The following is a 24,095-nucleotide window of genomic DNA, read 5'->3' as shown; positions in this document are numbered from 1 at the left end:
CCCACCCCCTAGTTTCATCAACAGATCGAATGATCCAATCGGTCCACCCCGACCACTCACCTGCTTAGCCTGTTTCCTTTACTTTATGTTTTCCCGGGCCCCTCAGGGTCTTTCTTGGCTATCTCTCTTTCTTTTCCCCCCTGCTCTTGTGAGTGGTAGTGGTGGGTGATCATTCACGATCTCCCGACCGAGGATGTGAGTGAGGTTTTTCTGCTCTGGCCTACTCGCAGTTTAAATCCCAAATAGTCAAGTCTCCGCCATCGACACCCATGGCTCCATCCTCTATCTATCTATTTACACAGTTATTAGATATTAACCGCAGATCGCTAACCGGCCGACAACTGACTCGTAATATGTATCAACTCGAGACGCTGCAGGCCTGGGTGCATATATTGAGGCCTCATGCCCCCGGGTTCCTGTCGGTCACCAAAGCGTGAGTTGCTGTCAAAGGGAGAGGGCAGGAGACTTGACCCCTTTTCCTGCGTGTGGCGCTGAATGATTGACATAAGATTGAATCCGGTTGCCAGAATAGATTGGGGCGGCCGGGAAGCCTCGTCTCACATTCTCGCCAGTCCTGTTGTTTTTCGCATCAGTACGGAGTAATGAAGTAATAAAGTATTGAAGTAAGTTATTGCGTAGTATATCTGAGACCCCAGAATGAGGGAAAGAGTAATTCATGAAATCAGTGTGGTTTCGGCTCGAGGATTGACAAAATATCTCGAGGCGGGAACTGGTGAGACCGATGTCTCTTCTTTTTCTTTTTCTTTTCCCTCTTTTCTATTTTTCTTCTTTTCCTCCTCAACCATCCCACAGCCAGTGGGATCAATCTAAATATGGTCCCCTCATTGACTGGACTGGCTCGGGTCTTAACCTAACCGGTAACCAGACCATCAAGGGACGGTTCGACCGAACGGACTGAAAATCCCCACCGGCTGAGGATCCGCGGGTCCTCGGCTGTCAGCGCAGGATGCATCGTCCCAAAAATAATCCCCAATCTCAGGAGATACGGAAGGTGGGAAGTGGGAAAGAAACAAGCACCGCACTATCTGGGATGTGGATGATGACCTACATGATTCTGGCCGCTCGGGATGAACATTCTGGCCTGTGAAATTTTTCTTTCTTTTTCTTTCCACATGAATCAATTGATTTCTCCGTCACCGACCTACTTTGTAGTGGTCCCCTCCCCCAAACCGTGTAAAACCCCCTCGATACCATCCCGCTAGTAATTTGCAACTTCCCCTCCCCCCCCCCCCCCGCCGTCTGGTAACCAGTCCCATACGGACTTACCCAGTCGGGCAACATAGTGACTGTTAGTGCTGGCGCGCCGAGTCGCAGCTAGACCAACCACAGCCCAAAGTCTGTAAGTTTTTCCCTTTATCAACAGTAGTCCATATTATTGTTCCGCTGCTTAACCCCGGACAGCTTCCCAGCAGCAACTTGTGTTCTTCCTCTGTCGCACTTGTATTGTTGACTGCCTCTTTTTTTTTTCTTTTCCTTACCTTTCTCTTTTCCTTCTTCATTCGGTTCTTTTGGCCCTGTTATTCTAATCTAATCAAGGCTCTTCGTTGAGCATCCCTCGTTTATCCATCTCAAACCGCCTATATACGATCGTTTGGCCGGATCGCGCCACGCCTGCCTCTCGCTACCTCCGTCAGCAGGGCTGCTCCCATTTCACATTCACCACACTGGAGATTTGGATAGTCCCCGATCGCCCTCTGTCTTGTGATCGGCTAGCATTTACCTTTTATACGAGCAATGCACCTATCTTCCCTAGACTACTAGGAATTCCCCATCCAAGATAATCGAACATTCCTCGGCTGGAAATAGCCCACCTCGGCCAAGCATACCTGAAGAGTTCCATTACGGTCCAGACAAGATCTCGCTTTCTGTCGGCCACAGTCTTTACAGATTTTGTTGCAGGTGCCCTTGTGGTGATTGCGGCGAAAGCCTGACAACTTCCACAACCTCAACCTTGAGGTGGTAACCTCACCAGCAACATGACTGGACCTGCACCCTCCGGGCGTACACCGTCCCATGCCCAGTCGTCGTTACCATCCCTACCAGCGCATTTACAGTCGGATACTCACTTGACCGCGCACCTTGCAAGCCGGTATGGTTTCTCTAACATAGAGTATGAAGCTCATTTCACTGACAGCAGCTTCTAAGGTTTCATGTGGGCTTACCGACAGCCCGTCTTTCCTCCCAGGCATTGATCAGCTTGAACACATATACAACATCATCCCGCGGTCCCGATGGCGACAAGGAAGGAAGTGCTATGGGAGAGGCGGAAGACCTCGCCAAACGTGCATTTACTCGGCTAGGTGCCCGTGGAGAAAACCAGGCCATTGTTTTCCTGTGAGCATACATATCGATAACTGCTTATATGGAAAGCTGACAGTCATTCTAGTGGTGAAAGCGGCTCTGGAAAGACGACCATTCGCTCACACCTGTTATCATCATTTCTCTCGTTCTCCTCGACCCCACTCTCGTCGAAGCTGTCTTACGCTGCGTTCGTTTTTGATACCTTGACTACGACCAAGTCCGTGACTACGCCAACTGCGTCCAAAGCTGGACTGTTCCTGGAACTGCAATACGACGGGTCTTCCTCGGTCAATCCCACCTTGATCGGTGGTAAGATTATCGACCACAGGCTGGAGCGTAGTCGCATTGCCTCGGTGCCCACGGGAGAACGTAGTTTTCACGTGCTCTACTATCTCTTAGCCGGTACCAGTGCTGCAGAGAAGGAACACTTGGGCTTCGACAGTTCTATACATGTGTCGACGAGTGGTGGTAAGCTCTCAGGCGCCTCAATTGGTCACAAGAGGTGGAGATACCTCGGCCACCCCACTCAGCTTAAAGTCGGTATTAATGATGCCGATGGTTTCCAACACTTCAAGACCGCACTCAGGAAATTGGAGTTCCCTCGCAGTGAGATCGCCGAATTCTGTCAGATCCTTGCTACCATTCTTCACCTTGGTCAGCTGGACTTTGTTAGCGGTCAAGCCACTACCACTACAGCGGAGGAATCGGGCGGTTACTCTCATGAGGGTGGCGAAACGGTCACCGTCGTCAAGAATAAGGATGTCCTTTCTGTTATTGCTGCCTTTTTGGGATTGGGGGTGGAAGAGCTGGAGACCAGCTTCGGGTATCGGACGAAGACGATTCGTCGGGAACGCGTGACAGTGATGCTTGATCCGAAGGGCGCTCGGCAAAATGCTGATGGGCTCGCGCGCACCCTATATTCGCTACTGGTGGCTTATATCTTCGAGGGTATCAATCAGCGGATATGTGCAGCTGAAGACAGCGTGGCGAACACTGTCTCCATCCTCGACTTCCCTGGATTCTCTCAGGCCAGCGCAACTGGCTCTACGCTCGATCAGCTCCTGAGCAATGCGGCCACCGAGTCCTTGTACAATTTCTGCTTGCAGTCATTCTTCGAGCGAAAGGCTGAGATGCTGGATCGTGAAGAAGTTACTGTGCCTGCTACAAGCTACTTCGACAACAGCGGTGCTACTCGTGGCTTACTGAAACCCGGAAATGGCCTTCTAAGCATCCTCGACGATCAGACTAAGCGGGGCCGGACCGACTCTCAGTTCCTCGAGTCTGTCAAAAAGCGGTTCGAGAACAAAAACCCCGCCATTACAGTCGGCAGCACGGGACAAGGGACTACCCTGATCTCCCAAGGTGCTCGGTCCGCATTCACGGTGAAGCATTTCGCCGGAGAGGTCGATTACCCCGTGCATGGCCTTTTGGAGGAAAATGGCGATGTTGTGTCGGGAGATCTCATGAACCTGATGAGGTCGACAAGTAGTGACTTCGTGCGAGACCTATTTGGTCAAGAAGCTTTGCAGACCGTCACCCATCCTCAGGAGCGTACCGCGATTATGCAGGCACAGGTGAGCTCCAAGCCTATGAGAATGCCCAGCATGGCTCGCCGGAAGGCTGGACCATCTCGGTTAGCCTTCGATGCACCTGAAGCGGACGATCAAGATGAATACGAGAGTCAAGCCGGTAGCATGTCAAAAAGTTCCGGCCGCCGAAAGAGCATGATCCTGGCTAGCGGTATGCAAGGCGCTGCGGGCCAGTTCCTCTCTTCATTGGATATCGTTAGTAAATGCTTGAATTCTGCCAATTTGAACCCTTACTTTGTGTTCTGTCTGAAACCCAACGATCGCCGCATCGCGAACCAGTTCGATAGCAAGTGCGTGAGAGCACAGGTCCAGACCTTTGGCATCGCGGAGATCAGTCAGCGGCTCAGGAACGCCGATTTCAGCATCTTCCTCCCGTTTGCCGAGTTTCTAGGCCTGGCTGAGATTGGCAACGTCGTTGTGGGAAGCGACAGAGAGAAGTCCGAAGTCGTCTTGGATGAGAAGCGGTGGCCAGGGAACGAAGCTAGGGTAGGCAGCACGGGTGTCTTTCTCAGCGAGCGCTGCTGGGCCGATCTTGCCAAATTAGGCGAGCGTGTTGTCCCTGTATATCCTGCGGAAGGCTCTGATGAAGGCGGGGATAACCTCCTTCACGCGCGCGCTGGCGGCTACGCTGATTCAAAAGTCCGGCTCCTCGGCCCGTCTGATCAGTCCCCGGGTGGTTTCATCTACGGGGAGGATGGAAAACAGGGGTACTCCAGTAGTCGTGAGTTCGATGGGCGCTCAGATGCCGGCGCCTCTGCATTCAATTCGGGCGACATGTTCCGGAATTTGGATACGAGAGAACAAATGCTCGAAAAGGGCAACGAAAAGAAGATGGAGGAAGTGGATGAGGCGCCTGTCTCCGGAAGTCGCAAACGCTGGATGGCAATTGTCTACCTTCTCACCTTCTATATCCCAGACTTTATGATCAAAACGTTTGGCCGCATGCCCCGGAAAGATGTTAGAACCGCCTGGCGTGAGAAGCTTGCGATCAACTTAATCATCTGGTTCAGTTGTGCCTTTGCAATCTTCTTCATTGTCGCTTTCCCTGGTCTGATTTGTCCCACTCAGCATGTGTATTCCTCGGGTGAGCTGAGCACACACAACGGCAAGGATGGGCATAATTCATTCGTCGCGATTCGCGGTATAGTTTTCAATTTGGGCAAGTTCATGCCGTCTCACTACCCAGATATCGTCCCGGAGAAACAACTCAAGAAATATGCTGGTACCGATGCTACCGGTCTTTTCCCAGTTCAGGTCTCGGCTTTATGCCCAGGAAAAACGGGCTCTATTGACCCTACAGTGCTCCTGGACTACTCTTCCACTAACGTTTCCGGCTCTGCCACCACCGTCAGCACTAGTGATACCAATTGGGTATACCATGACTTCCGTTACTTCACCAATGAGTCTCGCCCCGATTGGTTTCAGGAGCAGATGATAATGCTGAAAGCGAACTACTTCAAAGGGTGGGTTGGCTACACCCCGCATTACCTGAAAACTTTGGGAGACGAGTCACAGTATATTGGAAGTATCAACGGGAGGGTATACGACCTGACGACATATGTGGCTGGAGGGCGAAGAGTGCAAGCGCCTGTAGGGGAATCGGTCCCTGCTAACGTCGATCGCAACTTCATGGATGACCTTGTCGTGGAACTTTTCCAACGACTGCCAGGTCAAGATTTGACAAAATACTGGGAGGACCTGGCAATATCCGACGTGATGCGCGAACGTATGCAGCTCTGCTTAGACAATCTTTTCTTTGTCGGCCATGTGGATACACGTAATTCGCCTCGTTGTCAGTTTGCCCGTTACTTCATCCTCGCCATATCAATCTTCATCTGTTTGATTGTCGTCTTCAAGTTCTTGGCGGCCTTGCAATTCTCGAGGAAGAATCTCCCAGAGAATCTCGACAAGTTCATTATTTGTCAAGTCCCAGCCTACACTGAAGACGAGGATTCCCTCCGCCGTGCTATCGACTCCATGGCTCGCATGCGCTATGATGACAAACGCAAACTTCTCGTGGTTATTTGTGATGGTATGATTATCGGACAAGGAAACGATCGTCCTACCCCTCGAATCGTCCTAGACATCCTAGGCGTACCCGAATCCGTCGACCCCGAGCCGCTAAGCTTCGAAAGTTTGGGCGAAGGTATGAAACAGCACAATATGGGTAAGATTTACTCGGGTCTCTATGAGGTCATGGGCCACATCGTTCCTTTCCTGGTTGTTGTCAAGGTCGGTAAACCCTCCGAGGTCGCTCGGCCAGGTAACAGAGGAAAGCGTGATTCCCAGATGGTGCTCATGCGGTTCCTCAACCGCGTCCATTACAACCTTCCCATGAGTCCTATGGAGCTGGAGATATATCACCAGATACGCAACATCATCGGTGTCAATCCCACGTTCTATGAATTTATTCTACAGGTAGATGCCGACACGGTGGTGGCTCCTGATGCTGCAACACGAATGGTGTCAACTCTGCTGGCCGATACCCGCATTTTGGGTATCTGTGGAGAAACTGCTCTTTCGAACGCCAAAACGTCAATGGTGACAATGATTCAAGTCTACGAATACTACATCTCCCACAACCTTGTCAAAGCCTTTGAGAGTCTTTTCGGATCCATTACTTGTTTGCCGGGTTGCTTCACCATGTATCGCATCCGCTCAGCCGAAAGCGGGAAGCCTCTGTTCGTGAGCAAAGAGATAGTTGAAGCCTATGCGGAAATCCGTGTCGACACTCTCCACATGAAGAATTTGCTGCACTTGGGTGAAGATCGTTATCTGACAACACTGCTCATCAAGCACCATCCCAAGTACAAGACGAAGTATATCTCGGCCGCTAAAGCTTTCACAATCGCCCCTGAGAGCTTCGCTGTGTTCTTGTCGCAACGTCGTCGGTGGATTAATTCTACGGTCCACAATCTAATTGAGCTGATACCACTGAATCAGCTTTGCGGTTTCTGTTGCTTCAGTATGCGCTTCATTGTGTTTGTGGATCTCATCAGTACACTCATACAGCCTGTCACCGTTGCTTACATCGCTTATCTGATCTACTGGCTCATTCATGACACATCCACGATTCCATGGACATCATTCGTGCTTCTGGCTGCCATCTACGGTCTGCAGGCACTCATTTTCATCTTCCGGCGTAAATGGGACATGATTGGATGGATGTTCATTTACATCCTTGGTATCCCTATTTCGTCGCTGGCTCTGCCCCTGTACTCATTCTGGCATATGGACGATTTCTCCTGGGGTAATACACGTGTCATTACTGGAGAGAAGGGCCGCAAGGTCGTTATCTCCGATGAAGGAAAGTTTGACCCGTCGTCTATCCCTAAAAAGACGTGGGAGGAATATCAGGCCGAACTGTGGGAAGCTCAGACTTCGCGAGACGATCGTTCAGAGGTTTCTGGGTTCTCTTACGGCACCAAGTCCTACCACCCAATGCAATCTGAGTACGGATTCCCGGCTTCGAGACCAGTGTCTCAGTTCAACCTTCCTCGTTACTCGTCTCGCATGTCTTTGGCACCTTCAGAGATGATGAGCCGGAACATGGAGATGGAGATGGAAGACTTGTCTCACTTGCCAGCCGACGATGTCCTTTTGTCGGAGATCCGCGAGATCCTGCGCACCGCAGACTTGATGACGGTGACCAAGAAGAGCATCAAGCTGGAACTTGAGAGACGATTCGGCGTCAACCTTGACGCTAAACGTCCCTACATCAACTCAGGTAAGGCTGCACAAAAACATCTACTAACCAGAATTTCACTGACATCATTTCCTCTACAGCCACCGAAGCCATTCTTGCCGGCAATCTGTAAACCGATCGTTTCTCGATTACGAAATTGGCATCTACCCGGATGCGCAATAGTCGATTAATCAGCTAGTCCTCCACTCTAGCTGACATGATCAAGAAAAACCTCCATCTGTCCATGACATTGACGACGATTGCATCAACATCATCATTATATCGTTATCGTTATTTATTTTTTCTGCAAACAATCTCCCTCCAAAACGCATGCTTAATCAATGAACGTCGTTATCGTTCCTGTTACATTCTGTTTCATTAGCTGTACAAAACAGCTCTGGCGTGGCGCTGTACATTATCTTTATATTCTTGTTTTCTTTTTCTTCTGTTTCTAATGTGTGTTTTTTGCCTGCATATGTCTGTTTCTCATTATGAGGCATATTGAGCGGTTGGTTTGTTTCTTGCAAGGTAGACCATGTCGATTAGATAGTCATCGCTTTTTTTCTCCACAGCCAAGTACATATACAAAGAATCAATGTATAATGCACACTATAAGCTGATCTCCCCCATATCATGGTCACCTTTATCAATCTTCATCAATCGCATCTGAATTCATGCTAAGGTTCAGATCAGCTCAGAACCAAGTAATCCATGATTATACTGCAATAAGAACTTAGCTTAACGAATATCATCCCAAACTACTAAATATATTCTATAATGCTAGCTAATATGTCCACAACAAGTAAAATAAGCACAAATAGTACTCTATGCCTGGTAGTAGTTAAACATATACAGAACAACAAAGGTATCGCTATATCGCACCCGCTCCATCTCTCAATCCAAAAGCAGCGCGCATCCAGCCAATCAATAGTACTAGTTACATTTACTTCAATAGTATATCTGCATAGATACAAATTCTAATCAAACGACGCCAGCGCCGCTTCCCCATCGCCATCAACATCAACACCCCCCTCTCCTCCCAAATTCTCATCACTAATAGCAACCCCAATAGCCGAAGGAGAAACAGCACCAGCACCAGCCGCGGCTTTCCTCCCTTCATGCTCCATGCCCAGGATCTGCCACGCGCGACCCATCATCCCATGACCTAGTCCCTGAGGGAAATTCGCCCCGTAAGCCGAGTTCCGTGGCATATGGCCACGCGCACGATCACGATCCTGCTCGCGAGCCAGTCGGTCTTTCTTGGCGGCCGCGACGCGGTCTTGTTCGCGCTCGTGGGAGATGATTTCGTCGCGCCATTCGGCCCAGCGGGAGAAGTTTTCGCGCTGGCGGAGGACTTGGTAGCGGAGTTTGGTTTTGGAGGGGCGCCAGCCGGTTCGGGTATTGGTGGAGTTGGAGGTGGTGGTGAGGGTGGATTTGAGGTCGCAGACGTTGGAGTCTTTGGTGAGTTTGAGGAGGTGGGTGAAGACTTCTCTGCTTTCGTGGGCGGTTTGGTGGAGTTTTTCGGTGGTGGTGGTGGTGGTTGTGGTTGTAGTTGGGGCAGAGGTGAGAGGGACGTCGAGCCAGGAGTAGAGGTCTGCTGAGCGTTGGACGGAGAAGGGGTCGAGCATGTTGGCGCGTCGGTTTTCTTCGCGGAGGTAGCGGACGGCGGCTTGGAGGCTTTCGACTTCGGCGCGGAGGGCTTCGTTCTCGCGCATGGTGGCCAGGGAGACGCCGGCGTCGACGGCGATGCCTTCGGTTGTGGTGGCACCGGTGGTGCCGGAGATGCGTTTGACTTTGTCGAGGCGGGATTTGATCTCGTCGCGCTCGGCTTCGAGGGCTTCGAGGTCTTTGCGTTGCTTTTCGACGGTGGAGGAGAGTTCCGTTTCTCGGGTGCGGATCTTCTCCAGCTCGGCTTCTAGGTCTTTCACCATTGATGCCTTTTTGCTGGCTTCGCGCATCCGGGACTCGACGAGCTCGACCTTGATGGCTTGCTCTTCGATGGCTTGGTCTTTGACGCCGAGGGCGGTGGAAGCTTCGTGGATCTCGTTCTTCAGGCGACGGATCTCTTCGTCGGCGTCGGGGGAGATGGTTTTGTTGGACTTGAGCTCTGCGGATCGGACGGTCCATGGAGAGGGTCGCTTCTCGAATTCGGTCGTGATGGATAGATCGGACGTGATGGAGTCGAGCTCCTCGAGGAGGCCGCCGAGGCTGCGGAGTCGGTTGCCGATGAGGAACATCGTGTCGCTGCTTTCGCTTCCTGTTTCGGAGGGCTGGGCGTAGAGGGTGGAGATCTGAGACATGGTGTTCAATGCTTCTTCCAGGGATAGAGGCTGCGTGCGGCTTTCGTCGATGATAAGGAAGACGATGTTCTCTCCAATCTGGCGAGTCAGATCTGACAAGTCTTTGGCAGCCTCTTCAGCTTGCTTGAAAGGGCCGACAACGTCCTGCGAGAGAGCAAGAGACCTCGAGCGAAGATCTTCCAGGGAGCGGTTGATCTTTCCCATGGCAACCTTTAGACCTCGAGCTTGAGACACAAGGCCTTCCATCTTGTTGTACAGGAAGGTGTGCTCTTCGTCGCCGCCTTCTGGCACCACAAGCTTCGATTGGAACAGCGACTTGAGATGCGAGATTGCTGAGGCTGTGTGGTCGGTGTAGGCCTGGGCCAACATGGAGCGCATGCACAGCTCGTCGGCGAACGTTTCCAAGGAGCTGGGAAGGAGAGTCTCGGTGAGATGTGATAAGAGTGCAATAGACCGCTGCAGCTCAACGGCACACTTCTTCATGTTCACGTCGTTCTTCTTCAGAGCTTCTAACCAGAAGTTTAAGGTGCGCTCAACCGGCTCCATCTCGAACAAGGCTCCTTTGATACTCTCAAACCCTTCGGAAGAACAGTTCGTGATGTAGTTCACAAACCGATCGCAGAGAGAAGCAATATACAAGAGCTTCTCCATGACCTCGTGAGCAATGAAAAGGTCTTCGAGGGGAGTAGATACAGACGCCTGTTCAGAAACCTTCTCACGGAAAGTGCTGGTCATCAAGGTCGCCTTGAAGCTCACGCGCTTGAAGCGCAGAAGCGCGAGAACGGCATTCCGCTCACTCTCGTAGTATTCGGGAAGATACAGCTTGGTAATGGACAAATGCTGCGCCGCTTCCTCTGCTTCCATACGGTTGAGTTCAATGTCGATTGTTTTCGTCTGCGCCTTTGAAACCGAGGCCTGAAGCTTAAGATTGAGGTCCATCATGGCCCGGGAGCGCGTGGAGAGGTCAGTAGCCTCTGCTTCGGAGATCTGTTGGGATGCACGCATATCTTCCAGGTCTCCCTGTAGAGTAGAGACCAGCTCTCGGAAGCGGACAAGAGTGTATTCTAGATCCTCGATGACTTCGTCTTGCTGGGCGAGCCGGCGACTTTGTTCAGTGAAGAGACCATCCTTGTAGTCAATCTCCTCCTGCAGCTGTTTCTCCGTCTCGATGTGGTTGTATTCGAGTTCGTCGTTGATTTCTTTCAGAGCCTCCAGATCCTCAATAGCTGCTTTCAATTCGTTGATATCCTCCTGATAACGCATGTTCTTGTCGGCAAGTTCCTCGATCATTTCTTCAGCTCCCAGGGCCGTCTCCAATTGCTGTTTCAGATGTTCCACATTGTTTTCCGCTACGAGCAGCTTCTGTTTTGTCTTCTCGTATTTAGACTTGATGGCGGTATATTCCTCCAAATCCTGCTGGAGCTCCTTGACTTGATCCCTGAGTTCCGCTTCCTGCTGCTGGGTCATATCACGGAGGCGTAAAAGAGCCTCTCGAAGACGCTCATTCGTCTTCTCCATCTGCAACCATCCATGGCTGGACTTTTCTTCCGGGCTCATGACCTGGCCAAGTTCCTCATTTTCTTCGCGCAGAACCTCCGCTTCCAGTTCGAGCTCTTCAACCCTCAACCTGAGAGTCTCCACTTCGTGCTTGAAAGCATCCGCGGTCTCTTCCGCCATTTCGCGATCCAGGGTGGCCATCTCCATAAGTGAATCATGTTCCGCCTGGAGTCGCTCGACTTCCTCGAGCCTCGCTTCCGAATCTTTCAGCTTCCTCCGCAGCTCATTAATCTCAAGCTGCTGCGGCTGATACTTCGCTTGCAGCTTCTGTATGATGCCTTCGAACTTGTCTCGTTCTGACTGAAGTTGTTCCAGTGTCTTCAGCTTCTCGCGATCGTCGGCCCGCTTCTTTTCCATGACCCGGAGCTTGGTTTTCAGCTCATCCAGCTCCCTTGCTACAGCATTTCCACTCAGCGACTGTCTATGTGACGGAGTCGGTTGGGGTCTTTGGCTCGTAGCTGTCCGCAAAGAACTTGGTGTAGGCTTCGGGGCCTTGGACTCCAGATCCGCGTCATCTGCACCTTCCTCTTCGACATCATGAGAACTTGTCTCCAACTCCTCAGACTGCGGGCTTGCTACACTTTCTGCTTCTTCCGATGCTTTGTTTGAGCCCGTGGGCCGGAGCACAGGTCGCTTTGTCAATCCTGACGGTGCCGACGCTGTACCCTGGACACTGGGTCTGCCTGTCCTGCTTGCTGGAGCAGATATCGAAGGTCGTGATGGGCGAGTTGTCGCCGAAGGAGGAGCGGGCGGGCCCATAGACGTCTTAGAGCTGATGGATGTCCGAGTCTTGGGTGCCACTGCAGACGGCCGCGGTGTGCTGCTTGCAGACGATCTGTTCGAGAGGGGGGTGGAGGCGGGTTTCGTCGGTGACTTTGTAGGAGACTATCGTGCGACCAGCATTAGCTTCTTAATATTACTATTGGCGTGCTAGAGGGACGGTTACAATACCTTTGTTGACAAGCGTTGAGCGGCTCCTCTCAGGGCCGAGGTCGGACTTGAAGCCCCGGCGCCATGTCTCTTTGCCGTCGCAGATGACAGGGAAGTCGGTCTCTTGAGTCCGGAGTTCCCTGGAGTGACACCACTTTGAGCGCGACTTCGGCTGGCCGGGGTGGTGGTGGCATTCCCCTTAGGAGCGGCCGGCTTAGTCGGTCGAGCGGGCTGTTCAACAATTGCAGCGATGGCAGTGGGCCGAACGAACATGCCAAATCCCGGTTCGCAGTCGAAGTATCGTTCTCCTTGAACTGAGCCATCGTTCTTGCCCGTGGGCTCGTCCAATTCCACGCCGATCCAGTCTCCCGCAGCGAATTGTGTCGAGCCAACAAACCGAACGGTGGCCTGCCGACCGTCGGTCAAAGTGACCACATGGCCCGGAGATAGGTCAGCCATATTGAAGCATTCAGGCCGATAGAAAGCCCCGGTGCAGGATGGTCCTGTCGTGGAAGAGGGAGGGGAATGGGATGTTGTTGTCTTGTTGATGGTGTCTGTTCGGGGAAGCTTCCCCCGTTCGGAGCCTCAGGACGCGACTCGTGCACGGTCGTTTATGCCTGAGGCAGAAAGGCATATAGTAGCCCTACATCTATCTTCACCTTGACTGATCTGCTTTTTATGACTACAGTTGACTCAATATTTATGAATTTGCAGTTGTGCGCTGTTGAAGTGGTCATATTCTCGTGAGCATCAATTATAAATATGTGCATTCATGAGTTAGGAGTATGTGCCTGTCCCCAAGATGAGAACCCGTCAAAGTCAGAATGATAACATCGCTCATAGTCTTCGTGCACATCTATAAAATCTATCTATCGCATAAAGTGATTGAATCTATACTTTCTGCTTGGACTTAAACAAGTCGGGGAAGCAGGTCCTAAGTTCCTCCAGGCTGCGAATCATATATTGCGAGGCCGGCACGTGGGGGAGGGGAATCCCAGGCTCAACGAGATGAGCCACGGCCCAACCCCGGGCGGCAGCATGAGTACAATTCAGACCGGAGTCGTCTGAGCATAGTGGTCAGCACTTAACCGGGGCTTGTACAGTGAGGTAGGATATTTGAGGGACAACTCACCAACAAAGTAGCACTCTGACGTGCTGGAAGCTCCGGCCTCCTTTTCCGCCCTCTCATACATGGCCTGGCTGGGTTTGCACACCAGCGGCAAATTGCCATAGTCACAGTATGTGATGCCCTCGAACATATCGTCCACCTGCAGCAACTTCACCACCCGTTTCGCATGGGTCACGTAGGCGTTCGTGAGAAGCCACATTCGCACTTTGCTGCGGTCAATGTCTTCGAGCAGCTGGCGCAGCTTGGGGTCCGGTTTGAGGATATCGTCGAGCGGCAGCGCATCATCCACTTCGCGGTTGAATTCCAGGGGGTCGATCTTGTGATGGCGCGTAAGACCTTCAATGGCGAGACCGTATTCCTTGTAGTACTTCATGTGGAGCATGTGTGCGTCATCGGCATTCAGGGACAGGTGCTTGATAAAGAATTGGTCTAGAAAGAGAAGATGATTTGGTCAGCGCACATACATAAGATAGATTGCGGTCGCGGTGGCTCACTGATCAATTTCTGCATCTCATCGTGGATGTTGCACCCTTCACGGAGTAGATGTGTCAGTATGTCCTGCGATCAATACCTCGGTTCGCGATATTCCCACCTTTGGAGTACAGCTGCGAACACACTTAGGTCAGTGACGAAGGGTAGACTGGGAGATGAAAAATGCGTCAACATACGCAGTTGTCAATGTCAAAGAAGAAGACCGGACGAGGGTCCAGCGGCGCACTGGCCGGACTGTTGGTGGTGGCCATTGTTCGTCGGGGGTATGAAGGTATACTGTTGCGATGCGGAGAAAAGGAACTCGGGCGATGGCAGGAGAGATTGCAGCGGAGGAATGGAGAGGAGGGTTGGACGTGGTATGTTCTGGGAGCGAAAGGAATTCGCAAGAGAGAGCGCAGGGTTGAATGATTCATCGCAGACACATTAAAGCCACCAGCGAAAGAAAAGCGAGAGAGGGGAGAGGGGGGGGGGGGCGCAATACGGCGCAACAGGAACCGCGAAACCGAGTGACTCCCTCCGGCGATGGCGGGAGCAGCCGTCGCCGGCATTTCCACTTACACTACTACGTACTAACTCTTTCCTTTTTGTCTCCCCGACCAGCTTCTTTTACATTAGTACTAGGCTCGGGGTCATCATTTCTTGCGTTTGCTTCACCGAACTCGCTGTCAGTCGGCTGACTTGGGTAGACGGCCAATATCTACCAAGGAGATTTGATTACTTCTCATTCGGGGATCAAACAGACTTGTACATCCAATCAAGCCATGTGTGAATGCGCTGGGAAGTGACTAAGAAGAAACTAGCGGTGCGCGCGGTGCCTTTGCAAGCTGGCCGCCTCGACGAAGCTGGCCTCGCCTTTTCTTCTCTGCAAACCGCCCCCGTCCACGTACTTCCCGCACCTCATCTATCATCCTTCCACCGCCATCACCGTCCTTCCCTCCCCATTTCCCTTTCCCTTCCCTTCCCTTCCCCCCTCCCCCAAATTCCCTCCCTCGCTCACCTTCCCTCATGCTCAATATTATCCACTCCTCACTCTTGGCCACCCATTCTAGTCTCCCTCAGCCAAGTCAAGTGAGGCAGTGAATTGGATTTTAAGTGCTACAGCCGAAAGAAAAAGCTGATGCAAGAACCTGATTCGGTCTACTGGTGTCTGGTGTGACAAAAACAGCTCTTCTCGGAGCAACTTAAGTTTTTCTGTCGGTCCTCCGGGTATTATTTCTTATTTTAGACCATGGCAACAGCCCAGATTTCGCCGGCCTCAGGTAGTAATATACCTACCAGGCTGCCTGCAAGTGAGGAGATGCAGGAGTATGAAAAGATTTTGAAAATAAGTGACGATATCTTTTCTGGAACTCACCCTAGATTGAAGGTTCCCCAGCAGTTCGTGCGCAAGCCCGCCTCTCGAGGCCCCCTGTCTCGACTCCCACCCAGGTAAAATCGGGTGACCAACTCAAGTCTCCCCCGAAACCCCAGCTTCCTCCGTCCGCTCCGTTGACTCAGAGGCCGGCGACATCGCAGGCTCCCAGTGCCGGAAGTGCTCCTTCCGGCGCGACCGGGCCGTCGCGTTTAGTCCCTAAGCCTGCCTCGGAGATTGATCCCATATTTCTGACCAAGTCAGATGATCTAGTCAGAGCTGAGATACAACTACAGCGGCAGCGGGTGGAGAGAGTGCTGCGGGAACAGTTGGAACAAAAAAGGCAGGATTCGAGGCAGAAGGCCTCTCTACAAGACACAAAACCAGACTTTGACGTTTCTGATGTGCTAGTGAAGGCCTTTGAGATGGTCAAACCGTCTCCGTCCGTGGATGCACCTGGTGCTGGAGAGCCCGGTGACTCTTTTGACGATAACTCGTTCTACTCCAGTAGAGCCCCTGACTCTCCCCAGCAGGGCGAGCCGCAGAGGCAGTCTCCAGCTCCCCAGTCTAATTCGGAGGAGCTGGCTACTGAAGCTCCAGCAGAGAACTTTTCAGATGAGTTGCAACGGCTTGAAGCCCTCAACAGAACTGGATCGGATCAGGATGTGCAAGATACTTACCCCGTGGCAGACCACCTAGTACCCTATGATCAGAGGCAGCCGCACCATGCTGAGGTGGACGTCGCCGTCCGCAAATATCCCGAACCCGACCAGCCGACCGACGCGTATGAAGAACCAGAGTATTCACCACCGGCCCCCGGGGTAGCGCCTATGGAGAGGGACGATAATTATGGGTCTCAACGGGGTTATGCGAACGGGACAAAACGACGAGCACCGGAAGATCGAGTGCCCGAGCGGCATCGTCGGTCTCGGAGATCACTCTCGCGGGGAGGCGATGTAAGAATTGTGCGAAACCACATAACCTCGCCTGCTGCTCCGCAGCCGTCCAGAGTCTCCCCCTTAGCCATCGCCAAGGTGCCCTCGGTCCATCAACTAAAAGACTCGCGTCCGGATTACGGTCCAGAGCGCCATGCTAGCCCTGAGGTTCCTGCTCAGCCATTGACGTCTAGGAAACGTAGGAGGTTGCAGGATGACAGAGGTCGTCCATCGTATACTAGAGCGCCAGCAGCGGCCCATGTTGAAGAAGCATTCATCAAGGAAGAGCCCGTCTCACCTCCGCCATTCACAGACACTCACCACGCTTACCGGACCCGCCAGCCACAAGAAAGACCAGTGTACATTGACATTGCTTCCCCGCGCTATACTCCAGTATTAGAACGGAGAGAACCACAGATTAGGGAACCGGCATATGAGTACGAGGTGTACGAGCCCCATGCTGAGCCGGGTATTCAGCGCACCCTTTCGAGACTGAGTGCTCGCCGGCCAGTCCGGGACGATCAAGACTTGCGCAGAGTTGCCAGCTTGCATCAGGCTCGGCAACCCGAGTATGCTCGTGAATATGTTGACCAAGCCAGTCCCCAACCTGTGCGGGCTGGGTCCTATGCAATTGTTGAGCGTCCACCACCTGAGAGAATTCGATACTATGATGAGCTGGCGCAGCCACCTCCTACGAGACGCTATATTCCGGCTGGCGAATCGCCCAACTCACCACGATATCATGATGCTTACTATGAAGAGGAACCTGCAGCACGGGTCATGGCACCTCCACCGCGTCGGATAGTGGTTGACGAGCATGGCAATCAGTACTATGAGACGTTGCCTGCTCCAAGACTGCAGGCTATGCCTCCGCCCTCTACTCGACTACCCAGAAGTGACGTCTACGACGACCGTACACCTTTGCGCCCGGCAAGCGTGCGAGCGGCGTCTGTTCTCGAGGATCCGTATGGCGGTCGGCGATACGTGCAGGACATGCCACCTCCACCGACTACCTACCGACGAGTCACCGACTACGCTCGTCCGGCTCCAAGCGAACGGCGACCGTACACCGGGGCTTTGGATGAACGAGAGCCGTTCCCCCGTAGTGCCAGCGTGCAAGTGACGGAATACGGGACTCGCCGTCCCCCTTACCTGGACGAAGCCGAGCTTCCCCGGGAGCGGATCGTCCGGATGCCGAGCGTGCGCCCGCCCACTAGTCGATACGAGGAGCCGCCGATGATCCAGCGTGTGGAGAGCGTGCGCCCGAGCGGTCGAGACGTGAGCGTCTACATGGATGACGCTGCTGCTCGGCAGCCGAGAGAATACATTGAGCGGCCTGTATACGTTGCTACGCGCCCTGTGCGGGACGAGCGCTACTACGATGGCAGTAATCCAGCGGAGCGGGTCATCCTCGACGGGGGGAGGGACGTAGTCCACCGAGTACCTCAACGCTACTGAGGAACGACGTATCATACTATAATGACCACGTGGACATGGAGATGATGGCCCACAATGATTGATTGATTGATTGTATTTGGTGCATTCGCCTCGGACATATCAATTGCCTTTGATTGATTTGAATTCTGTTGTATCTAAAAAGCGTTTTGTATTTGGATGTGTCGAGCATCCTGTACCATAGTATAGCAGCACATCACTATGAGAGGTGAGAGAGAGGGGGCGAAATAAGAATGGCATGAATAGCCGCATGATCTCTTGTATCAGAAATACCACTACAAATCGTCTAGAAATCGGGTGTCAAGTGACATGATTGATTCCACAACACAATGGCTTCATCAATCGCAAGCCGGCTGCCAACATGATCGAGACATAGTTTAGAGTAAACAGGAATCACCAACCTACCGTAGCCATGGCATATTCTCGAGGTTTGACACCCGATAATAGAACAGACAAGGGGTAGGTTAGGAGTATATTAAACCCCCTGACTCCTTGGGTGAAGATAAAAGAGGGAAAGAGCATAGAACAAGGAATTTGATATATTGATATTTTCATTCAGCCAATATCAATTTCTGTATCGATGGATTTTTATTTGATAAAGGCTGGAAAGAAAATATGATATGGTATGGCTGCCGTGTGTGGACAGTTAGTACCAGTTGACTTGGTTAGTTAGTAGCCAAAAAAGGGGAGAGAATAAATCTCATGTAGTGGATTCCTCAGCGGCATTTATATCCTGGGTTCGTTTGGTGACTGACCTACTACTATTCAGGAAAATTCTGCAGGCAGCAAGACTAGATTAGATTGAATGGAAACTAAAGGTAGGCATGTGTTAATTAAGAGGTCACTAAAGTAGGTGCCAGTTTTAAAGTAGTTTAATTTGATTAAGAGTTAAGGGGATCGATCGGTAGTAGTCTATACTATGAAAGGTTAAGTGCCAGTCTTCATACTCTATCAGCTTTTCGTAGATTAGAGTATCATGCAGTAGTAACAGCACGGAGGTTTATATAGTAAATTTGGTACTTTTGGCGCTTGTTTTTGTTTTGTTTAGTCAGTTTGATTTTAGAACGGTCCCTGCTGCTGCTGATTATCCTGGTGATGGCCATGACATTGGCACATGTAATCTAGTATGTAATGTTACCTACCAGCTACTACAGAGTAACCCATCGAGCATGCAAATATGACAGAAACGAACAACACACCATTTAGTACCTGTTCTCAGAGCATACATACATACCCAAAGGTACATGCTGTGTCGATATGTAAGTAAGTTACAAAGTACTAAATAAGTAACCCAGTAACTTCTTACCATGAAATGATGGTAATATCCAGATCCACATCCACGTCGCTGATAGATGACGTCGAGAGATATCTCTCGGGAGATAGAATTGAATATATAGTAGTTGCTTGACAATGATTTGATAAAGATTCATGTCATTAATGGCTCTGAAGTGGTCACTGGCAAATTCAATCGATTCTATGTCATTAAACTACGCTTGTCATACTCAAGAAATTAGCCCTCATTCGACTCATAATCCTTCCGTAGGTATCATGTCACATATACCACAACGAGTAAATCTGTCATCAGAACGAGGTAATCGAACCTTCCATCATTGACTACTAGTCTATCTCAGCCAAAGACTTTTTCCACTTCAATATTACATACTATTCACGGCGACAATCCTCTTCTACTCAGACGACTCCAAACCACACGATGGGTTCCTCGCAGGGAGAAAGTGATATCGATTATTCACAGGAAGAGGGTGATATTGATTATTCACAGGATGAGAGTGACATTAATACTATACAAGAAGAAAATGTCAGCGATCAGCAGAGTCGGGCTGTAAAAGACCTGCTGAAAGACTCACCTTTGGCCCCCGGCTGCTTCTTTTTGGGGCTTAAGATATGGCACCTCGGAAGAAAGATCAAGAAGCTAACAATGCCCGTATATTTCGGTTGGTACTTATTCTTCCCTAGAGCTATTCAATGACTAGGGCTCTGACAAGGTCTTAGAGAGCCAGTTGAGTGACTATGCACTCTCTTCTACAACTTCTACATCAATACGGTCCAGAGTGGATGCCATCCTGCTGCATACTCTGTCAGTGGCTAAGAAATGGGCCCAAAGTGGCCAGAGCAAGCATTTCCCGACTGATCGAACAGAGATCCCTTGCATGCTAGAATCAGTCAAATGGAGCTACCAAGATGATATCTACATGGAGTACGCCTTTGAAGGTGAAACCTATAGCTATAGGCTCCCAGTGGACTATATGCTCTGGTACGGCAATAGGGAAAATTGGCAAGCAAACCTGATTGTTATCAGGGCAAAGCACCAGATAATCGATCTGGAAGGAAGACATAGCAAGCTGGCTCTGAGTAAGTACCCATCTTTGGAAGGATATTGATCGTAGAGAGGACACGCAAGAAGAAGAATATGGAACTACCTGTGATGTTCCCCTCTGCTTCTTCTCGCGAGGCAGACAGTTTGACTATCTAGAGAAATAAAGAGCGCTAACCTGTTTGAATCGTAACAGTGATGCTTCGCCTCGTGAGAATGAAGTTAGGGCTGAAGACGGAGTACTACTGCATCTACACAGATGGTTATAGATGGATCTTTTGGCACCTTGACGAAAGATGTCGGGTGCGAGCCCTAATCCAATATATGTTTGAAGCGAGCTAACCAGCTAAATCTATTAGCACGTGCACCTAGACCTAGATTGGCGTCAAACTCAAAAGAAAATTGTCGGTCAGCTTCTGAAGATATTGATGAAAGCTTGCGTTCTAAGAGTATCAGACAGAACGCTTGAACGTTCTACGATTCCTCAACAATCAACGTAAGTCTACTTGCTTGCTATTATTCAGTTCCTATTGTACTACTTCTGATAGCCCACAGTGGTCAATGCCTATTGTTGTAAATGAATGTACTGAATGGTGACTCCATTTCAGTCTTTCATTCTCCAATTCTATTGTCCGTTGTTGTGTTACCTATACAGTGTCTATCTGAGTTCTGCTTCACAGTTGCTATTCTTCCTTTTTGCTGGTTGTGTTGCTTTTCTAACAACATGTAATTCAATCATATTGACTCTATTGAGCCCTATTGTACGGCTTTTGTTACAGTTCTCTGCTATGTTGGCTCCACTTTGATGCCCTGACTGTTGATTGACCTTGTCTTCCAGCTATATAAATCCCTTCCATTTCCCACTCGTCCTGTCCTATCAATGCATCACTCCTGACTGCCTTGTCGTTCGTCGTTACATTGACTCCCTTTCCTGTTCTGTTAACGTTGACAACATGTCCCCGCTCGACTTGCTCGAGGAAAAGGCGTTTGCCCTGGCTGGCAAGCTTCGTGATAGGCGCTTGAAGAGAGATGCCTACAACATTGTCGAGGATCTCAAGCGGTTGAATACCGCAGAAAAGAATAGGTTGATGGAGAAGCAGATGGAAGAGGATAAGAAGCGGAAGGAGGAGAAGAAGAAGCAGCAGGAGGAGGAGAAAAAGAAGAAAGAAGAAGAGGAGAAGAAGAAGAAGGAAGAGGAGAGGAAGAAGAAGTTGCCGACTAAGGCCATCACAGACATCCCGGGATACAAGGTGGCGCCGATGTTTGGTTTGAAGCGCATGGAGGGCTTACGGGACCCTTTCTGGGTACTCTCGCCCCACGAGAGGAAGCCCATCCCCGAGTATCTGAGTGAGTCTCAATCTAAAATTATCTAATACTGACAATAGCTAACAAATAATGAATTACAAGAACAAATTCTGTCCGATTACAATCTCGCCGTCGGCAGATCCTTTGGAAACGAAGCTTTAATCCGGACGCGGCTGGATGCCATCTTCCTCACGACACTCGCCGCTAAGAAGCGGCTGGAGTTTAATCAGCCTAGCCACAGAAGCTCGACATCGTCCCAGGGATCGTACAAGTCTGTGCATATCCAATTTGAGAAGACTTTCAAACTCGAATGGGTATACGACAAGGCCGAATGCCTTCTACAGGGCCGCACGGATTACTCTTTCTGGCACAAAGATGCCAACTTGGCCGAAACCAATACTATTATCGTTGAAGCCAAGGCAGTCGGCAAAATGGACTGGCACCAGGCTCTGGCTTACATGAGTGAGTTTCTAGTGCAACCGCAATGGTCATGATATTAATCATGTTGATATAGGCATGATTCATCATGCTCGGCGCCGTGCCGGGAGGCCAGACGTTACGGTATACGGCATCGCAACCGATAGCTTTGATTGGACCTTCATCAAGATCGATCAAAATTCTGTGGTATGATAATACCTCCCTTCGAAGAAAAGGACCAGTTAGACTCACTCTTTTAGTTCTCATCCGTAAAGCTAGACTGGGCCGAAGGCCAACATATGGAATGTTATTCCCTTCTGCATAAGTTGATCGACAGAGCCGCGGTTTTGTCCCCGGTGTCGACTCTTAGTGACCGGCTGGCTGGTGTGTGCTTCACTAATCCAATGGAATAGTTGGATGATCTTACTCTCATTTACATTAATTTACATTAATTGATCATCATCATCACATTTATTTTACTATTGATCATGCATTTATCATCCTTCATGAGTAGGCTGTAGATTGTCATGCCATCATTGTGGTGGGTTGTGGGCTGTGGATTATGGTGAAGTGGTTACATCAGTGATCAACGGTGGGTTGCTGCAGGCGGACAGGCATTGTTCGAACAGGACAGGACAGAATTTTGTATCCTTACGTCCGGTATCTGTCTTTTTGTCTTACTTGGGACTTTGCATTGGCATCATAGATACTTACTGTAGGTACTTGTGTAAATAGTACCTGAGAGATGGATAATACTATATTCTGTCTACGTTATCATCGACTCCATATATTGTAGTCTTATATATATATCCCAGCTCACATTCCTTTGTACCTCCCACACTTAAAACGATCAATCAATTCCAAGACAACCCGTAAAACAATTGTATAACCCAAACCTTAACATCAACGTTGATCATCCCCAATTCTTTCGACACCCACACATACGCACACACGGAGCGATGGAAGAGTGTCTGTTGGTCCACGGATCCAGAAATTCCCTACCATTGGGTTGTCCCCGGGTAGGCTAGACACTAAGATAGATATTTTAGATAGTGTACTAAGTGTTGAAAGTAGAAGAATGATGACGATAAATAACGATAACCAGCCCAAAAATGGACTGTGACACCACAAAGTGACCAGTATGGAGAGATTCCCCTTGCTATGGATCAAATCAATCGATGGGATACTGCAGTCCCGGGCGGAGAAAATAAATAGAATCAGAAGAAAAAGAGCGGAAAGGTCCAAGTCATGATACACGGTGACGCAAGGTGGGTTTATCACTTGTCTCAGGATTCCGGGGTCTTACTCGATTCGTTTCATTTGTTGTCTGTCTGTTTATCAGACTTAACTGGTTTAGTTATGTTAGGGTCTTGTGTTGTTGGGTGGCTGTCGGTGTGTCAGGTTGGGTAGGTTGGCACATGACTACTAGTTACTATCTATCTATCGCTATCTATTTTCATCCCTACTGTGTAATTATATCTGTCTTAGTTTTCTCGTATATGCTATAGCTGGGTAGGTTGTGTATATTCTGCATCCTGGAATTCCAGCCGTCTCCATAGCATCCATCCATCAAGGTATCAGGTATTCCAGGATGACGCCAGTGGCAAATGGGGAGACGAAGGGGAGCCAGCCAGCCAGCCAGCCAGCCAACCGGGCCACACCCCCTCTCTCTCCCTCGATTCCCAGGCATCTACTTACTATCTTCTTCCTGCTCTTCCGAGTTCCCCGGGGGTAAAAAAAAAATAAGAGTGATGATGTACCTTACCTGGTGGAACAATACCCTTTCAAAATAGCCACAACCAATGATGATGAGTGGATGGGTATGGCGCGCTGGCTGCTTTGCCCCGGTACCTACAGGTGTCGAGCTGTGGATGGCAAACAGCTTGCTTTCCTGGAGCTTCCGAGCTGGTGTGAGTGTGTGTGTGAGTGTGTGTGTCCGACACAAACCGGGGATACTTGATTGATTGATAAATTGCAGATGCAGATGCAGATGCAGATGCAGCGGCCGTTGCATTGATGTGTGTAATTGTGTAGCTACGTAAGTTATCTCCTTGGGAGGCAATTATTCAGCCTGAGGCATGAGTAACTAGTGTGTATCTGAATACAGTAAGAGGAATACAGCGTGATGACAACACACACGTGATCTACAAGACGGGACCGGGATTTCTCGCTTGCAGACCCGAAACGGGCAAGCCGGGTGGAGCCGTGCAGGGACGACTAGGATGAACGCAATCGAGGTTGAGGAGTGGAATACACCACCCCCCCCTCCCTCTCCCTCATCCCTCCCTTCCTCAAT

General features: G+C 50.4%; 7 protein-coding genes across 7 annotated transcripts; 5 read left to right on the top strand and 2 right to left on the bottom strand.

The window, feature by feature from the left end:
• Positions 1-1,759: 1,759 nt before the first annotated feature.
• chsE (chitin synthase class Va) lies at positions 1,760-7,832 on the top strand. The gene is made up of 4 exons (XM_025537383.1): positions 1,760-2,110; positions 2,167-2,355; positions 2,408-7,638; positions 7,698-7,832. The coding sequence occupies exons 1-4, from the start codon at positions 1,998-2,000 to the stop codon at positions 7,727-7,729; spliced, it is 5,565 nt and encodes a 1,854-aa protein (XP_025387658.1). The 5' UTR covers positions 1,760-1,997; the 3' UTR covers positions 7,730-7,832.
• A 557-nt stretch (positions 7,833-8,389) lies between these two features.
• BO83DRAFT_339371 (putative dynactin) lies at positions 8,390-12,895 on the bottom strand. Its single transcript, XM_025528542.1, has 2 exons — positions 12,405-12,895; positions 8,390-12,338 (listed from the first exon to the last, which is right to left on the bottom strand). Exons 1-2 carry the CDS (start codon positions 12,840-12,842, stop codon positions 8,574-8,576), a joined length of 4,203 nt encoding a protein of 1,400 aa, XP_025387657.1. The 5' UTR covers positions 12,843-12,895; the 3' UTR covers positions 8,390-8,573.
• A 379-nt stretch (positions 12,896-13,274) lies between these two features.
• BO83DRAFT_427704 (putative pyrimidine 5'-nucleotidase) lies at positions 13,275-14,255 on the bottom strand (the record flags this gene model as incomplete). The annotated part of the gene is made up of 5 exons (XM_025535361.1): positions 13,275-13,447; positions 13,516-13,941; positions 14,007-14,042; positions 14,105-14,117; positions 14,181-14,255. 5 exons carry the CDS (start codon positions 14,253-14,255, stop codon positions 13,275-13,277), a joined length of 723 nt encoding a protein of 240 aa, XP_025387656.1.
• Positions 14,256-14,526: 271 nt separating this feature from the next.
• Positions 14,527-17,995, top strand: BO83DRAFT_408746 (uncharacterized protein; the record flags this gene model as incomplete). The annotated part of the gene is made up of 3 exons (XM_025534077.1): positions 14,527-14,541; positions 15,248-15,432; positions 15,504-17,995. The coding sequence occupies 3 exons, from the start codon at positions 14,527-14,529 to the stop codon at positions 17,746-17,748; spliced, it is 2,445 nt and encodes an 814-aa protein (XP_025387655.1). The 3' UTR covers positions 17,749-17,995.
• Positions 17,996-19,182: 1,187 nt separating this feature from the next.
• Positions 19,183-20,236, top strand: BO83DRAFT_389401 (uncharacterized protein; the record flags this gene model as incomplete). Its single annotated transcript, XM_025532799.1, has 4 exons — positions 19,183-19,336; positions 19,377-19,697; positions 19,756-20,115; positions 20,151-20,236. 4 exons carry the CDS (start codon positions 19,183-19,185, stop codon positions 20,234-20,236), a joined length of 921 nt encoding a protein of 306 aa, XP_025387654.1.
• A 702-nt stretch (positions 20,237-20,938) lies between these two features.
• BO83DRAFT_437967 (uncharacterized protein) lies at positions 20,939-22,212 on the top strand (the record flags this gene model as incomplete). Its single annotated transcript, XM_025536051.1, has 4 exons — positions 20,939-21,424; positions 21,485-21,844; positions 21,897-22,006; positions 22,060-22,212. Exons 1-4 carry the CDS (start codon positions 21,031-21,033, stop codon positions 22,210-22,212), a joined length of 1,017 nt encoding a protein of 338 aa, XP_025387653.1. The 5' UTR covers positions 20,939-21,030.
• Positions 22,213-23,320: 1,108 nt separating this feature from the next.
• On the top strand, positions 23,321-23,822 carry BO83DRAFT_379048 (uncharacterized protein). Its single transcript, XM_025531411.1, has one exon. It carries the CDS (start codon positions 23,407-23,409, stop codon positions 23,590-23,592), a length of 186 nt encoding a protein of 61 aa, XP_025387652.1. The 5' UTR covers positions 23,321-23,406; the 3' UTR covers positions 23,593-23,822.
• The last annotated feature ends 273 nt before the right edge of the window (positions 23,823-24,095 follow it).

Source organism: Aspergillus eucalypticola (assembly GCF_003184535.1).
Source record: "Aspergillus eucalypticola CBS 122712 chromosome Unknown BO83scaffold_14, whole genome shotgun sequence".
Lineage (NCBI taxonomy): Eukaryota > Fungi > Ascomycota > Eurotiomycetes > Eurotiales > Aspergillaceae > Aspergillus > Aspergillus eucalypticola.
Note: the sequence above shows the minus strand (reverse complement) of the source record. Positions and strands in the feature narration are given on the sequence as shown.